The following is an 18687-nucleotide window of genomic DNA, read 5'->3' as shown; positions in this document are numbered from 1 at the left end:
GTAAATAAATAAATTACAGTTATGTATATAAGTGTTGTGGGTTGAGGGAGGTGGTGAATAAAAGGAACAAATCAGGGCATTGAAGAAGGGAATGGGAGGAGAAGAAGTAAGGGCTTCATCAGGGAAGGCCTCTTGGAGGAGATGTGCCTTCCGTAAGGCTTTGAAAATAAGGAGAGTAATTGTCTGTTGGACTTGAAGAGGGAGGACATGGGAGAGGGGTCGGCGTGGAGATGGAGGTACAGTGGGTAGGTTGACATTAGAGAAGTGAAGTGTTCAGGATGAATTATAGTGGAAGACCAGCGAGGTGAAGTAGGAGGGAGCAAGGTGATTGAGGGCTTTATCTCCAAAGGTAAGGAGCTTCTGTTTGATGTAGAGGTGGATTGGCAGCCACTGGAGGGTCTTGAGGAGTGAAGAAACAGTGTGGCTCAGTGGAAAGAGCACAGGTTTTGGAGTCTGAGTCCATGGGTTCAAATCCCAGCTCCGTCAGTTGTCAGCTGTGTGACTTTGGGCAAGTCACTTCACTTCTCTGTGCCTCAGTTACCTCATCTGTAAAATGGGAATTAAGATTGTGAGACCCCGTGGGACAACCTGATCACCTTGTAACCTCCCCAGTGCTTAGAACAGTGCTTTGCACATAGTAAGCACTTAATAAATTGCATTATCATTATTATTAGAAAGATGGACCAAATGTTTTTGTAGAAAAATGGTCCCGGTAGTGGAGTGAAGTATGGATGGGAGTATGGGAGAGACAGGAGGCAGCTCAATAAGACTTTGCAGTTATATCCTCTCCAGATGACCCGGATCTCATAGTTATAACATGAAAAGGGTGGTGGAAAGAGATTTATGTGTTCTGATCAGCCCACAACTCCACTGAATCTCGGCAAGAAATGGAAGACCAGATGGCATGTTCCTGTTCATCTCTGACTCAGCTGCCCTACCCCAAACACTCAGCTCCTGTCACTTACGTAAACGTCACAGCTCCTACCAAGTCTGCCAGGCTAATATCATCTATGGACAGTTTGGAACAAGGATTGCCCCAGCCTGCTGGCGTTCCTCGAAGTTTCTGTGGGAACCTGATTATCCACAGGCCAGAAGTGATAGCTCCAGGGTCTGGTGGAAATGGAGCTGGGCATTGACCATTTTACCTTGGTCCTCTCCCAGCTCCCATCACGATTGCTTAAGACCCTTTTGCCCACAAGACTGGGATTGGGGAGGGCATCTAATAATAATGATGGTATTTGTTAAGTATCTACTATGTGGTAAGCACTGTCCTAAGCACTGAAATAGATTTAAGGTAATCAGATGGGCCAGGTCCCACATGGGGTTAACTGTTTAAATAGCAGGGAGAATAGGTATTAGCTTCCTCATTTCTGAGATGGGAATTTGAGGCACAGAGTAGCTAAATGACTTGCCCAAGATCACGAAGCAGGCAAGTGGCCTAGCAGAAAGTCCTAGTGGAGAAAGCATGGGCTTGGGAGTCAGAAGATCCTAGGTTCTAATCCTGGTTCTGCCAGTTGCTTGCTGTGTGACCTTGGGTAGCTCTAACTTCTTTGTACCTCAGTTTCCCAACCATAAAATGGGGACCACTGTTCTCTCTCCAACTTAGACTGGGAGTCCCATGAGGGGCAGGGATTGTGTCCGACCAAATTAACTTGGATCTATCCCAGCGCTTAGAATGGTACTTAAACAAACAGTAAGGGCTTAACAAATACCAGAAAAAAGGAAAAAAAAAAACCAACAACCCAGGATTAGAAGCCAGGTCCTCTGAGTCCGAGGCCCATACTTTTCCCACTAGGCCATGCCACCTTTGGCTTGAGGGCCAACTAGACAATCTCTCTGGGGATGTGAAGGATGGAGAAGTGACAGTGCTCCTACTTGGGACCTCCCTCAGGGGTTTCCATTCCTCAATCCCCACACACCCAGAACAGCAGGGGAGTCCGTGAGCCTCCTGCCTCCTTCATACCTGAAAAGTGTCAGTGGCTCCCTGCTCAAAGACATTCGTTCGGCTGCTCAGATAAAGCACCTCGGTTTTCCCCAGCTCTCCGTAAATCTGCATGTAGACCCGGGCATTGGTGCCAGCATACCCCATGTCCCCCGTCACTATTTCCACTTCATAATGGATCACTGTTGCGAAGTGAAAGGAAAGAGACGTGTGTTCACTAGTCAGTTGTATTTGTTGAACACTTAGTGTGCAGAGCACTGTACTAAGAGTACAAAATAACAGAGTTGGTAGACATATTCCCTGCCCGTAATGAATCAGTGGTGACAAGCAGCATGGCACAGTGGCTAGACTATGGACCTGAAAGTGAGAAGATCATGAATTCTAATCCTGGCTCTGCCACTTGTCTGCTGAAGTGACTTGCCCAGGTCACACATATCTCTGTACCTCAGTTCTCTCATCTGAAAAACAGGGATTGAGAGTGGGAGCCCCATGTGGGCTGATTTGCTTGTATCCACCCCAGTGCTTAATACCTGAAACACAGTAAGCACTTAAATACCACAATTATTATTATTATTCATTGAGTGTTTACTGTGTACAGAGCACTGTACTAAACACTTGAGAGAGTACCATAACAGATTTGGTAGAACCGTTCCCTGCCCACAGTGAGTTTACAGTCAAGTGTTTAGGCAGAAACATCTACTTAGGTGATTGAGGGTTGGAGAAACTAAGGAACAAAATAGCAGATGGACCTCTAGAATGTAAACTACTTGTGAGCAGGGATTGTGACTTTTTAGCTATATTGTACTTCCCCAAGCACAAGTACAGTACTTCGCCCATAGCACTCAAATACAATTGAATGAATGGAGGAAGAGGGAACTTCCAGGCCTTTTCCTCAATCAATAATATTAACTGAGAGCTTACTGTGTGCATGTGCAAAGCATTGTGCTAAGCTCTGAGAGCACAACGCAATAGAGTTAGTAGATGTGATCTCTGGCCTCAAGCAGTTTAAAGTCTAGAGGAGCTGTTTCTGTTTGGGAGCAATGAATTGGGTTCTCTCTCTCTGGTTTCAACCATCTCTTTTAGCAGCTAAAAGTTGACCCTTATATAAAGGATCAATTAACAAAGCAAGCACAGTTCACACCTGGCAAGTTCTGAATTGGAGCTGGTCAAAAGCTAGGACAGATACATCTAATTCCTTGTTAAGTTGCTTTCAGCCAGTTCTCTGGCACTCGACACAGCAATCTCCTGGGAGGAAGAAAATCTTGTATTTTTGTCTCTGTCTCTGGCCTGTTTGCCTCTGACTTGCTCAGTGACCTTGGGTAAGTCACTTCTCCTCTCTGTTCCTCAGTTTCCTCATCCGTAAAATGATAATACCTGCTTTTAACTTTCCATCCAAGGATGTGAGAGATCTATGGAAAGCATTTTGAGCTCCTTAAAGGAAAGATGATACCTACTATCTCCTAATTTACAAACAGTCTGAGTCACAACAACCTATTGATTCAGCCCGATGATCCAAACAATGCAATTTCCTTTGACAGTGGCCCCAGAGAATGCTTAGAAAACAGTGTCATGGTTGCCTTGCTTGACTTTCTTCTGGTTAGCGATATATCTTCTAACATTCCTTTAATAATCTTTCATGGTCTTATCATCCATGAATCAATGTAAACAATTTCAAAGTCAACCTGACTAATTTCTCCCTCTAATAATCCACTTCTCACTCCAATCCAGGTCAGGGACCCTTCCCAGCAGGGATTTGACCTGAAAGCAACGTGGTCTAGTAGAAAGCCCTTGGGGCTGGGAGTCAGAGGACCTGGTTTCTGATCCTGGCTCCTCCTCTTACCTTCTGGGTGACCTTGGGCAAGTCCCATAGCTTCTCTTTGACTCAGTTTCCTCATTTGCAAGCTGGGGATTCAATTCCTGTGCTCCCTCCTACTTAGCGGTAAGCCCCATGTGAGACCTGATTATCTTGTGTTTACCCTGGTGCTTAGTACAATGCTTGGCATATAGTAAGCCCTTAATGCCACAATTATTGCTGTGCTCATCATTCCTAAACACCCCAGTGTAAATCCAGATAGGGAAAAATAAATCCTAAAAGGGGTTCCTACTTACACTTTTCAGTGTCCACGATCTCGCTTGGGTAGACTTCCACCATCGTCCTCCCATCGCATTTACTCCGGTCAAGCCATCTGTTGGCAGGGAAGGTGTACCGCTTGCCATGGCGGGGCACCCAGATCTGGACGCTGCCCAGGAACCAGCCAGCTCGCATCCCTCCACTGTCGTGCCCTATCATGATCCGGTTGATCTGAAAGGGAACCGAAGTGGAAGATACCTCCGCTGTGTTTCAGTTGGGATGGTCTTCACCCTCTTGAGGCCCGAGTGGTCACACTGGGTGAGCCAGAGGGTGCTGGAGAAGACTAACATTGCTTGGCCCTTGCGTGTTTGGAGTTTGCCCCGTTCTCTACTAGATGTTTGAGAATCAGCATGGCATAGTGGCTAGAGCCCAGGCCTGGGAATCAGAAGGTCATGGGTTCTAACCCCGGCTCTGCTACTTGTCCGCTGTGTGACCTTAGGCAACTCACTTCACTTCTCTGGGCCTCAGTTACCTCATCTGTACAGTGGGGATAGTGACTGTGAGACCCATGTGGGACAGGGACTGTGTCCAACCCGATTTGCTTGTAACCACTCCAGCTCTTAGTACGGTGCTTAGCACAAGTAAGTGCTTAACAAATATCTTAATTGCTATTATTATAATTATTGTGGTCACTGTTAAAGAAGAGCCAGGACTCCTGCTCTCAGGAAGCTCCCTAACCTATAGGAGAAGTGGGCCAGGCACAAATATAGTCAGTTAGTATTATTGAGTATTTACTGAATGCAGACCACGAAATGCTTGAGAGAGTTCTAACCCCAGCTTTGCCACTTGCCTGCTGTGTGACCTTGAGCAAATCATTTCGCTTCTCTGTGCCTCAGTTACCTCCTCAACTGTAAAACGAGGATTGAGAGCCCCACGAGGGACAAGGACTGTGTCCTACTGATTTGCTTGTCTCCACCCCAGCTCTTAATACAGTGCCTGGCACGTAGTAAGCCTTTAACAAGTACCATACATTATTATGATTATTATAATATAACAGAGTGTGTAGACATGTTCTGTGCCACAGCAAGATTAAAGTCTAGAAGGGGACATAGTAAATGCTTAATAATAATAATAATAATAGTAATTGTTAAACACTTAATATGTGCCAAGCACTGGGGAAAATAAAAAAGATAATCAGGTTGGTCACAGTCCTTGTCCCATTTAGGGCTCCCAGGCTAAGAAATACCACTATCCTCTATTAATATTGGTGACCATGATGGGTGTTCCCCAAAACCTCAACAATCCGTCACATCATCCTGGGGCAGAGTTTAGAGTGCAAACTAGCTGGAGGTGTAAAAGGAGAAGGGAGCAACCATATAGGAGCTCGTTGTGGGCAACAAATGTGTCTGTTTATTGTTATACTCTCCCAAGCACCCATTTTCAGTGTTCTGCACGTAGTTAACGCTCAAGAAGCACAATTGAATGAATGAAGAGGAGCAGCCCGTGGAGTCTTGATGTCCGTGGTGAAGAATTAACCAAAGTAAACAAGATCTAAAGGACACGGGCATCTTGGAAGGAAGGCCCTCATGAAGCATTATGAAAAGCAGCTTCCTGCAATGCTTTGAAATAAAGGAAGAAGAGAGAAGGGAAGAAATTTTACCTTCCCAATATCTAAAGTCTCAATGGTGAACTCATCCACTCGGGCCCGCTCGAAGTAGTCTTTCAAGTTATTATCAGACACCTGGAGTATTTGCCGGATGGTATCTGTCTTCTCTCCGTAGAGTTTGATTGTAATTTTAGCATCTGTACTGGCACCGGGGGCATCTCCCGTCTTGATACTGATGTGGTATCGAATGTCTGCCCACAGCAAGGAGATATGAATGTAGGTATCAGACACCTCAGGGATCAGGGATTTGGGGAGGCGAGGAGGTAAATAAGAGAAGATTACTGGAAAACAAAGAGAAGCCTTTAAGAGGCTGATTTGAATGCCCACCTAGCTCTAGCCCACCCAGCTAGAGCATATTTCCTGGCCCAGTGGAAAGAGAATGAGCCTGGGACTCAGAAGATCCAGGTTCTAATGCTGTTTATGCTGTGTGATCTCAGGCAAGTCACTTAACTTCTCTGTGCCTCACTTTCCTCACTGTAAAAGTAGGATTAAATCCTATTCCCTCCTATTTAGACTGCAAGCCCCACATGAGACAGAGACAGGCTTCTAGAGAAGCAGCGTGGTGTAGTGGTTAGAGCACAGGCCTTGGAGTTCAAAGATCATGGGTTCTAACCCCAGCTCTGTGACCTCGGGCAAACACTTCACTTCTCTGGGCCTCAGTTCCCTCGTCTTTCAAATGGGGATTGAGACTGTAAGCCCATGTGGGACAGGGAATGTGCCCAACCTAATTTGCTTATTTCCACCCCAACGCTTAACAGTACTATGTGCTTAGCACATAGAAAACACTTGAATACCACAATTATTGTTATTATTATCGTGTAAACCTCAGCAATACAGTGCTTGGCACATGGTAAGCATTAAATGCCATGATTGTTAAAAAAATTAAACCTTTCAGGTTCCCAGAGCTCACCTAGGGCTGCTGGAAAATTGCTGTAATTGGGAATTTCCACAGTTTTAATAAGATGAAGGACTTCATACAGTGCTCTGAACATAGTAGGTTCTCCATAAATACCACTGATTGATTGATCAAGGTAGAGAGCAGGCTAATGAGCAGCTCCTTCTTGGGAGAGAACTTTACAAGCAGTGGGAAGTAAGAATACTCCACATAAAAGGTCACGGTGGGAAAGAGCAGAGCTGCAGAAATGGTCATTCAACCCACTAGGAACATCCATCGGGACAAGTGAAGACACCCATTTTTCTCTGAAAGCCGAAAAAACATTTGGATGAGAAAGACCATCTCCCAGTATTATTTCACATTCCCTATTTCTTGGGCCTCCTGAAGGTATCTACTGCCCAAGAGGAGTTGCATGGGTGTTAATCATGGCATTGGAAGAGAAAAAAATTGGATGCCACCCTGTTCGTTTTTTGAGTGAATTCCCACTTTTCTGTCCTGTGTCACTGAGCCATGAAGTGGCCCTATTCATTGCCACCTGATCTTCACTTTCTTGATCATCATACCCACAATTTCTCTTTCCAGCTCTCTCCCTTTGAATCCAGGAAGGTAGAAATGAATCCACTTCACTCAACAAAAGAACCCACCAAGCAACTCAGGAGACAATTATAGAAGTAACAAGGCACCTTTCTCTCTCCTGACCCCAAGGGTCACCCATCTCCTCCTTTTACCAAAGCCAGCCTTTCACCTCCCAACTGTTTCTTATCCCCCTTCCCTTCGCCCAACCAGCTTCAGAAGTGTCATCTGGCCAGACAATAGCCCTTCCCTGGGCCAACTCACTTTTCAGCCTCGAGTTGCTGTCACTTGGCAATAATTCTCTCACTAGTTGGCCGTCGTCCTGATCTTTGTCAAACCATCTGGTTGGTGAAAAGAGAGAAGTTATTCGCTGGGTAGAAGCCCTGTAGAAGATCTTTGGTCAGGACAGTCCTAGGTAGCTTCTGGGCATTCAATAAAGCCATGCGGATTCACTGACCGACCCACTCATTGGCTGTGCACCATGAGGAGAAGCAGTGTGGCCAAGTGGAAAGAGTACAGTCTTAGGAGAGGAGCTGGGTTCTAATCCTGGTTCTGCCTCATCTGCTGAGGGACCTTGAGTAAGTCACCTAACTTTGCTGTGTCTGTTTTCTCTACTGTGGGACCCTGGACAAGTCACTTCATTTCTCTGTACCTAAATTTCCTCATCTGTAAACTGGAGATCCAACACGTGGGCTCTTTTCCCCCTTACACTGTGAACTCTGTGTGGGACAAGGGCTGTGTCTGATCTGCTTATATTTAAGCTACCGAAGTGCTTAGCACACAGCACAATTATTATTAACATATTCAGGCTCCCCAGATTTGTCAAGTTCTACCTCCCTTGAGACTTCTAGGGATGCTGTGGCCAAGGGTGGAAAAAGGGGAGTGATCCTTTAATAATGGTATTTATTTGTTAAGCACTTATACATCAAGGGCTACTCTAAGCACTGGGGTATGTAGAAGTTAATTAGTTCAGATACAGTACCCATCCCATATAGGGCTCATAGACTAAGTAGGAGGGAAGAACAGGAATTGGATCCCCCATTTACAGATGAGGAAACTGAGGCACAGAGAAGTGACTTGCCCAAGGTCCCACAGTAGACAAGGGATAAAGCTGGAATTAGAACACAGGTTCTTTGACTCCTAGGCCCATTCTCTTTCCACAAGGCAATACTCCTTCCTTACCAAGAAGACATCCGTTTGATTCCCCTAATCATGTAGCTGTGGGGCCAACTGGTCTACAGGAGAGCTGGAACTACTGTCAAGTGAAGGATTTAAGTACTCTGATAATTGCCTCAGTTCCACAGCAGTTTTGTACATAATCTTATGTTCTATTTCCCCAATTTGTAATTTATTTTATTGATTGCCTTCCCTTCTAGTCTGAAAGTTCCTTGTAGGCAGGGATTTCATCTAGCAACGTTGTTGTATTATACCTTCCCAAACACTTAATACAATGCTCTATCTATAATAAGACTTCAATTTTCTTTAGGGTATTTAGTAAGCACTTACTGCTTGGCAGGTACTGCACTAAACACTGGGGTAGATACAAGCAATCACATTAGACACAGCCCATGTCCTACATGGAGCTCCCAGTCTTAACCCCCCATTGCCCAGAAGAGGTAACTGAGGCCCCAAAAAGTTAAGTAATTTACCCAACATCACATAACAAACAAACAGCAGCACCTCAGTCCTTTCCACTCCCAGGACCATACTCTATCCAGTAACTGCCCTGTGCTTCTCATACAAAGACCACTGATTGATTAATTGCTTCAGGTGATATAAGGCAGAGCAACGTGGGATAGGTCCCAGGTGAAGAAAGTATCAAGGGTGTGGTACCCCTACATACCAACGCCTCTTGTCTTCTAATGTCTGTTGAGTCCTCTTTATAACCCACACACTCCCAATCCTGGACTCTCTATACTCTAAGCTCACTGTGGGTAGGGATTGTGTCCATTTATTGTTATATTGTATGCTCCCAAGCATTTAGTATGCTGCTTTCCACACAGTAAGCATGACTGACTCAGCAATAAATAGATGCTCAGCACTGACTGACCGATGGTCCTTCAGTCAACCAATCAATGATACACATTGCATTTTTACTGTGTGCAGAGAACTGTACTTAGCACTGGAAAAATACAACACTACAGAGGTGATAGATGCAATCCGTGCCCACAAGGAGCTTGGCATCTACACAGATCTCTACCTACAGTCTCCTCCAACTCTAGATTGATGCCGATGTCTCCCACCTTTCATCCCAACATCTCTGGCCATCAGCCAATGGGGAAAAAAATCCAGCCCATTTGGGATCTACCCCCAGGAGTGCCTAGAACCTGAAGAATCTTGTCAGCTTCTTGTCACCTCCTGAGTTCAGAGCAAAGAGAGGTGGGAGGGCCAGATCTTCCTTTTCCAGAGGGTATGGGGAAGAGGAAACAAAAAATAATCCCGCTCTTGATAAGAGGGATAGGAACCCCAGGTGTGCTTAACTTGAGCAAATTAAGGTTTCTCAGTCAGTTGTATTTATTGAGCACTTACTGTGTGGAGAGCACTTTATTAAGTGTTTGGGAGAGTATAATCCAACAATAAAAAGACACATTTCCTGCCCACAATGAATTTACAGTCTAGAATGGAGGTGAAAAGGGAACAGGACAATCTCAGTCTACTCTCACCTAATCATGGAAAGGGGTTTGTCTAAACTGTAAGCTCATGATTTTTTTTATGGTATTTATTAAATGTTTACTATGTGCCAGGCACTATTCTAAATACTGGGGTAGTAGACACAAGCTAACCAAGTTGGACACATGGGGCTCACAGTCAATCCCCATTTTCCAGATGAGGTAGCTGAGGCACAGCAAAGTGATGTGACTTGCCCAAGGTCACACAGCAGATACATGGCAGAGCTGGGATTAGATCCCAGGTCCTTCCGACTCATTGTGGGCAGGGATCACATCTTCCAACTCTGTTACATTGTACTCCTCCCAGCAGTTAGTACAATGCTCTGCACACAGTAAGTATTCAATAAATACCATTGATTGATTAATAGATTGCCTTTTTTACCCAGATCAGATTTTTCTACAACCAGAGAAATGCAAGATCTGCTGCCAAGTGCTGAGTACAGTGCTCTGCACACAGTAAGACCTCGGTAAATACAGTTGGTTGTTTGATTGATTGGCACTGCAGCATTAAGCTGAAGCATTTCTGCTCCTTAAACCCTCTCAGCCTCATGGCAGGGAGACAGTTTATTGGGACCAGGTGGAAAACTGATGATTGATGATTATATCTGTAAGCATTTACTATTTGTCAACCACTGTTCAAAGGGCTGGGAAAGATATAAGTTTATCAGGTTAGAAACAGTCTCTGTCCCACATGAAGCTCAGATTCTTAATCCCCATTTTACAGATGAGGTAACTGATGCACAGTGAAGTTAAGCAACCTGCCCAAGGTCACATAGCAGACAAGTGGTGGAGCAGGATTAGAAACCAGATCCTTCTGACACCCAGGCCTGTGCTCTATCCATTAAGCCACACTGTTTCTCCTCTAGGCAAGGTGCAGGGATTCAGTTCCTTGGCACAACTCCTGGGACGTGTTAAGTCATGGATGTGAGCTCTGAGGGGATTCCCCACACCTGGAAAGTTAGGATAGCCCCTAGAAACTAAAGCTGCAGGAAAATTCAACTGAAACCTCAACTGTGAGAGAAGTAGTCATGGTCCAGCCAACTGAGAGAACTGTGTAATTGACAAGATTAGACTTCTTCCTTGGATTTTGTTTATGGTATTTGCTAAGCTATTACTGTGTGCCAAGCGCTGTTCTCTGCTCTGGGGTAGATACAAATTAATTAGGCCAGACATAGTCCCTGTTTCACATGGGGCTCACAGGCTAAATAGGAGGGAACAGGTATTGATTCCCCATTTTGTAGTTGAGGAAACCGAGGCACAGAGAAGTTGAGTGAGTTGCCCAGAGTCACACGCAGCCAAGTGGTAGAGGTGGGATTAGAGACCAGGTGCTGCTGGTCCCAAGCTAATGCTCTTTCCAGTAAGCCATGCTGCTTCCATGCTGATTCAGACAGCAGTACAAATTCCATTTATTAAGCACCTACTGTGTGTGAAACTTACAAGGTTCTGGGGAAAAATATAAAGATAGGAATTGAGCAAGGTCCATAACCCACAAGGGGTTCACATTTTAAGAATTAGAGAGGGGAGATGGGAACCCAAAATCAACATAAAACATGAGGAGAGGGATAATGCCAAAATAAAATTAAAATAATAATAATAATAATGGCATTTGTTAAGCACTTACTATATGCAAAGCTGTCAGGTAGTCAGGAGAGCAGAGTTCTGGGCTTCTCGGGGATGAGTCTAATAGAAACAACCTCAAGTAGAATAACACTGCTGCTTCAGTCCTTCCCACCAGAATGAAGCAGCATGGCCAAGTGGAAAGAGCCCCATCCTAACATTCAGACCTGTGTTCTAATCCCCTCTGGGCCGCTTCCCTGCTTCATGATGTTGAAGCGAATCATTGAAACTGTACCTCATTTTCCTCACTTGTGAAATGGAAATTAAACAGCTGTTTTCCCTCTCCTCTAGACTGTGAGACAGGATGCTGATTTGATTACCCTGTGTTTTCCCAAGCATTAGCACATAGTAAACTCTTCACAATCAACCAAGGGTATTTATTGAATGTTTATTGGGTGCAGAGCACAGTACTAAGGCTTGGGAGAAAACAATACAATAGGGTTGATAGATACATCCTTGTCCACAATCAATCAATCCTATTTACTGAGTGCTAACTGTGTGCAGAGCACAGTACTAAGGGCTTGGGAAAGAACAATGCAATAGGGTTGGTAGATACAATTCCTGCCCAAAATCAATCATATTTATTGAGTGCTTACGGTGTGCAGAGCACTGTACTAAGCACTTGGGAGAGTACAATACAACATAAACTTCTCAGGTCAGTAGAGAGTCCCTTGACTGATGTGGGGGTTGGTAGGTGAATCAGATTTGAGGAGAGAAGCCAGAGGACCCAGCAATCTGAAGGTCCCGGGTTGGGGGAGGCTCCTATCCACCTCCCTCTGAGTGCTTGTTTGAACCTCAAGAAGTTATCGTTTCTTCTGACTGTGTCTCCTCAGAACTATATAGGAAAACCAGGGAAGAGAGGTGGTATTGGGAGTCTGTGCTACCCTGTGAGGGGCGAGGACCCAAAACCTTTATCTGAGAAAGGTAAGGGAGAGAAAGGAAAGAGATGGAAATTAAGTGTGGGCCCTCAGGCTCTGTGCCAAGGAATGAGTGCTTAGTACAGTGTTGTGCACATAATGAGTGCCTTGCTCACCCTCCTCTATTTTGAAAGAAAACTCTTCAGAGTCCAAAGCTCAACATACCATTTTATAACCACTTAACTGCCACCAAGCTATTAATAGGCATCTCCCCCCCAGCCTAGAACACTTCAGCCCAATTTAACAGGGTGAGATGTTGCTAAATACATTAGCCTACATAACACCCCAGCAGACTTCTTACTCTTTCCCTGCACGTTTGCTTGCGCAAACACACACACACACACACACACGCATGCTTCAGCTGGGTGTTATCCCATCCTCACCCTCATGATGAACCAAAACGAAGACATTTCAATAAATCAATCAGTGATATTTATTGAACTCTTACTGTGTGCAGAGTACTGTACTAAGGACTTGGGAAAGTATAATACAACAGTTGACATATGTCATCCCCACCCACAACGACCTTACATTCTATAGGGGAGGACAGACATTGAAAGAGATTAGGGATCAGGGATATAGAAGAGTATAAAAACATTTACGTAATTATTGTGAGGTTGGGGTGAGTATCAAAGTGCCTAAGGGTTACACATCCAAATGTGGAGTTGACAGAGAAGAGGCGGAGGATAAGGGAAATAAGGGTCTTAGTCTGTGAAGGCCTCTTGGAGGAGATGTGCTCCTCCAGTACTCCTCCAGTGCTCCTTAGTACAGTGCTCTGCACACAGTAAGCACTCAATAAATACAATTGATGATGATGATGTGATGGAGGAGAGCTGATTTTAGGAGGGTTTTGAAGGTGGGGAGAGTGGTGGGTATCAAAGGGGGAGAATGTTTCAGGCCAGAGAGAGGGCAAAGGATCAGCTGTGGGATAGATGAGATCAAGGTACACAAAGTAGGTTGGTGTTAGAGGAACAGAATGTGCAGATGGGATTTTAATAGGAGACCGGCGAGGTTTGTTAAGAGGGAGAAAGTTGATTGAGTGCCTTGAAGCCGATGGTAAGGAGTTTCTGTTTGATGCAGAAGTGCATGGGCAACCACTGGAGGTTTTTGAGGTGTGGGGCATATGGACTGAACTTTTTGTTTTTAGAAAAATGATCAGGGCAGCTGAGTGAAGGATGGACTGGAGTAGGGAGACACAGGAGGCAGGAAGGTCAGTGAGGAGGCTGATGAAGTAGTCGAGGTAGGATATGATAAGTGCTTGGATCAACAGGGTGCCAGTTTGGATGGTGAAGAAAATTAGAAGGAAGTCCATCCCCTCATGCCCTTCTGATTAAGAATCATCGTCAAGTGGAATGAGACTGGGCCTTGGAGTCCAGAGATCTGGGCTCTAATTCCCTCTCTGCCACTGTCCTGCTGCGTGAACTTGGGCAAGCCATTTCACTTCTCTGTGCTTCAGTTTTCTCATTTGTACAAAATGAGGGCAAAAATACTTGTTCTCTCTCCCTCTATGTGTCCCATATGGGAAAGGAACTGCATCTCATACTTATGTCTATTCCAGCACTTAGAATAGAGCTTGGAGCATAGTAAGCATTTACATACCACATTAGTAATTATTATTAACTACCGGAGGCAAGATTTCTTGAGAACGGCATCTTCTTGCATGTCATCATGACAGGGAGGGATCAGGAGCTGTGATTCCTAAGCTAATAAGCTAAGGATTCAGAGCCAGCAACCATGCTGGCTCCAACCAGAAAGGGCAGCAGTGTTGGCAACACGTGTTTTGAATCACACCCACAGTTCAGAGCTAAAAAACCCCACTGACATCTGTTCTAACCTCTTCTCCTTCAGGCATCCCCAAACAGGTGAAGGCAGAATGTCCCCCACTGAGAAATGAAATGGTAGAAAACCCCCAGCTCAGCACTTCAAATAGCTACGTTCAGGCTCAGGGTGGGCCTGGGAAGGCTCACCCCAAGTTGGTGGTGCATTGAAGAGCGGCCTGGTCTAGTGGAAAGAGAGCAGCCTGGTCTAGTGGAAAGAGCACAGCCCTGGGAGGCAAAGGGCCTGGGTTCTAATCCCAGCTCCACCACTTTCCTGTTGGGTGACCTTGGGCAAATCACTTCACTTCCCGGTGCTTCAGTTTCCTCCTCTGTAAAATGGAGATCCAAAATCTGTTCCCCTTTCTACTTAGACCGTGAGCCTCATGTGGGACAGGGATTGTGTCCAGCCTGATTAACTTATATCTTCCCCAGCCCCAGAACAGTGCTTGGCACATAGTAAGTGCTTAACAAAAGACCACAATGATTCTAAGAGCCAGAGGCTGGGGGAAGGTGCCTGAAATGAGCACACAGATTGATACAAAGTCCACAGCCATCAAATGGTCTCGGCCCCAAGAACGGGGGAGAAGGGGGCAGGGACACAGTCCCATTCAGAGTTGGGGAGACCCTCCGCCCCTCCCTCCTTTGGGTCAAGAGTAGCACATGAGGAGATGGAGGGAAGCCTCGGTGTTCCGGAAGGTACCTGTTGCACAGGAACTCCACATTGTCACTCTCTGGCTGGCCTTCTTCCCTCACTAACACTTTGACAAGGAACCAGCCACTGCCTTTTCCTTTTCCATCGTGCCCTATCCTCACCCTCCTCACCTTCCGCATGGTGACTGCTTCGATGGTGAATTCATCGGCCTTGGGAAGAGAGACAAACAACAAAGGAAATTAGAAGGTGCCTTGTCCTTTCTGCCTCTCCATGCTAGGCCAATCCCCAGAGGAGACATCCAGGCCTAGACCGTCTCTAGAGGAAGACTTAGTGCATATACCTCTCTCTCCTATGTGCAATTAATAATAACAATAGTAATAGTAATAATAATATGTGTGACATACAATACAATAATATAATACATAATAATAATAATAATAATAATAATGATGGCATTTGTTAAGCGCTTACTATGTGCAAAGCACTGTTCTAAGCGCTGGGGGGGATACAATGTGATCAAGTTGTCCCACGTGGGGCTCACAGTCTTAATCCCAATTTTTGCAGATGAGGGAACTGAGGCTCAGAGAAGTTAAGTGACTTGCCCAAGGTCACACAGCAGACTTGTGGTGGAGCCGGGATTCGAACCCACGACCTCTGACTCCAAAGCCCGTGCTCTTTCCACTGAGCCACGCTGCTTCAATAATAATAGCATTTGTTAAGGGTTTATTATGTGCCAAGCACCGTTCTAAGCACTGGGGGCATACAAGGTAATCAAGTTGTCCCGCATGGGGCTCACAGTCTTAATCCCCATTTTACAGATGAGGTCACTGAGGCTCAAAGAAGGGAAGTGGTCTGCCCAAAGTCACACAACTGACAAGCGGCGGAGCGGGATTAGAACCCATGACCTCTGACTCCCAAGCCCAGGCTCTTTCCACTGAGCCACGCTGCTTCTCTAATACATAATACATAACTATGTAATATAACTTTATGTAGTTATATACTATAAATTGTATTATATTATTGTTGTCAGTAGGAGAAGCAAGGATACACGTTAATATAATGTAATGAATATCAGTCAGTCAATCGTATTTATTGAGCACATACTGTGTGCAAAGCACTGTACAAAGCTCTTGGGAGAGTACAGTTCAACAATAAATAGAAACATTCCCTGCCCACAAGGAGCTTACAGTCTAGAGGTAATTAATAGTATTACAATATTAAGTATAATCATAATAATGTAATGGATAGAAATGATTTATTTATATTAATGTCTGTCTCTCCCTCTAGACTGTAAGCTCATGGTGGGTAGGTAACATGCCTACCAACTCTGTTGTATTGTACTCTGCCATGCACTTAGTTCAGTGCTCTGAACACAGTAAGCATTCAATAAATACCATTGATTGACTGATAGTAATAATAGTGATAGTATTTGTTCAGCACTTACTATGTGCAGAGCACTGTACTACTCAGTGGAAGAGTCTGCCTCCCCCTTTAGACTTTAAATTTGTTGGGGGCAGGGAATGTATCTTCTAATTCTATTGTATTGTGCACACCCAAGTGCTTAGTACAGTGCCCTGCACAACGTGCTCAATAAGTACGATTGGTTGACTACAGAACAACAGAGTTGGTAGACACGTTCGCTGCCCACAATGAGATTTCAGTCTAGATCTGTTTACAGACCACTGAGAGATGATTGTTCAGTCAGCATGTTATACAGGTGTTGGGTACAGGGATTTCCAAGATTCTGAGGAAATGCGATTCCTCTCACCCTAAAGACAAGTCAACCAAGCCATTGTAATCTTGACTGGCTAGAAAATGTCTGTCACCCCCTAACTGGCTGGGAAGCAGAGCTCCAAAATAATCCAAAATGGAATTTATCACAGCACTGAGAACAGTGCTTGACATAGAAAGAGCTAACCAAACGTTATAAAAAAAATACACTGACTTACATTGCCTTTCTCAAATGTGTCAGTGTTATTCCTGCAGTTGTACAGAATGCGTTCCCCAGTATCCCCCACATCACCAATGAGGCAGATGAAGACCCGGGCATCTGTACCGGCTCCATTCAGATCTCCCGTGACCACAGTCACACGATACTTGACGACTGTCGAAATCAAAGCAGAATAAGACAAAGTCCTTAGGTGGCTGAATGTCACTGGAGGGAGAGAACCAATTACCTTTCCAAGTGCAACTGGCTCGAGATATCAAGCTTCAAGCTGAGACTCTGCTCTCCACTTCCACCATCCTCTAATCTCTCCATCGACCGTGTCCTTTCCTCTTCCAACAGTTCAAAGTTTGCATCCTCTTTCTCTTGCCTTCAGCACCCTGAGCATACCTTACCCCGCTTCCTCGGGCCTGGGTTCACCCTTTTGCAGTCTCTCGTTCTGTTTCCCTAGTATAGTAGATTCCCTTCCTCCCTGCTCTGTTCTTATTGCAATGCAACCCTAAAAATATGGGAGGGCTTGGGAACTGAGCTTGGCTGGATTTTTGATACTTCTGGATTTTGGGGCCTCCTGCATTTCGAGAGGGAAGAGGAAAAGTGCTGTCACTTTGAGTCAGTATGAGTCAAGCACTGCACTAAGAGCAGAGTAGATGCGGTATAATCAAATTGGACCCAGTCCTGCCCCTACATGGCGCTCCCAAGGAGAACATCCCCATTTTACAGAGGAGGAAAATGAGGCACAGATAAGTGGTTTGTCGGAGGTCACCTGGAAAACAAGTTGCCGAACCAGGATTAGGTCTTGGTCATGTTGTCTTCCCATAAGGTCATGCTGCTTCAAGATTTTAGAAGATGCTGGATTCCTCTTGCCTGAATGTTGAAGATGTATTTTACACTGGATACTCATTGTTTGAATTACATTACCTGCTTCTACTAACATGGTTGATTCATTTGTATTGTTATTTTATTTCAAAGAAATGTGTACCAAATCCTGTTTCTACCTATTTGCAAACCGCATCAGGGGAAAGGTTAGAATTCAAGGAGACACTTAATAACCCACCCCCACCTCATGCTGCTTTATTTTACTTAAAACTATTGTTTAAGGACCCTGCGTATAAATCATCAGCACAAAGAACAGTGTGGCCCGGTGTGTTGAATTGAGTAAGCTATTTTAATTTGCTCTTTGAGGCTGATTACACCCTTTGGCCTAGTCTCTCAGTGTTTCCTAGAAAAGAAAGGAACCGTCTAGCGGAAAAATGTCTAGCAGAAAAATGGTGAGTTAGAAAATCTTCAGCACAGCAAATCCAGAGCCCATGTCGACCAACAAAACAGACTATATTGTTAATATAATGCATATCATCTTCATCATCTGCATTATGATTTATTAAGCAACGCTTACTCTGTGCCAAAAACAATGAGGCATGAAAAAGGAAGGAAAACACATAGGCCTCCCCTCAAGGGGTTTACAAGGACAAGCACATATACATAAATCTCCAGTTAAACCAAAAAGGCAAGTTCCAGGGGCATAATATTTTTAAAGAAACAGAATTGTCTCCAAATTCCTTGAGTGAGTTGTCTGGCTCACGATCTCCACTCAATCTCCTCCAATTCTCTTCTTGACCCCCGGAAACCTGGCTTCTGCCTCCTCCATCCATGGAAATGATAGTTTTGAAGTTCACCATTGATCTCCTTCTCTCCAAATCCAATGTCCTCTACTCCATCCTAATTCTCCTGGACCTCTCAGCTGCCTTCAACATTGTGGACCACACCGTTGTCCTGGAAACATTACCCAACGTTGGCTTCCCTAACTGTCCTCTCCTGGTTCTCCTCCTATCTCTTTGGCCATTCATTCTCAGTCTCTTTCACAGGCTCCTCCTCTGCCTCCCACCCACTAATTGTGGAAGTTCCTCAAGGCTCAGTTCAGGGAAC

The 18687-nt window shown here is 44.9% G+C and overlaps 1 protein-coding gene across 1 annotated transcript in view; it reads right to left on the bottom strand.

Annotated features, from left to right (window-relative positions):
- The window catches only part of LOXHD1 (lipoxygenase homology domains 1), a 260830-nt gene that overhangs the window by 128739 nt on the left and 113404 nt on the right, over nucleotides 1-18687 (bottom strand). Inside the window, exons 13-18 of the mRNA XM_038744101.1 lie at nucleotides 16769-16923; nucleotides 14868-15028; nucleotides 7412-7488; nucleotides 5674-5870; nucleotides 4052-4244; nucleotides 1964-2124 (exon numbers count right to left, since the gene is read on the bottom strand). Of these exons, the coding sequence (XP_038600029.1) occupies nucleotides 1964-2124; nucleotides 4052-4244; nucleotides 5674-5870; nucleotides 7412-7488; nucleotides 14868-15028; nucleotides 16769-16923 (944 nt within the window). The remainder of the gene's footprint in view (nucleotides 1-1963; nucleotides 2125-4051; nucleotides 4245-5673; nucleotides 5871-7411; nucleotides 7489-14867; nucleotides 15029-16768; nucleotides 16924-18687) is intronic.

This window comes from Tachyglossus aculeatus, chromosome 3 (assembly GCF_015852505.1).
Source record: "Tachyglossus aculeatus isolate mTacAcu1 chromosome 3, mTacAcu1.pri, whole genome shotgun sequence".
In the NCBI taxonomy this organism is placed as follows: Eukaryota; Metazoa; Chordata; class Mammalia; order Monotremata; family Tachyglossidae; genus Tachyglossus; species Tachyglossus aculeatus.
Note: the sequence above shows the minus strand (reverse complement) of the source record. Positions and strands in the feature narration are given on the sequence as shown.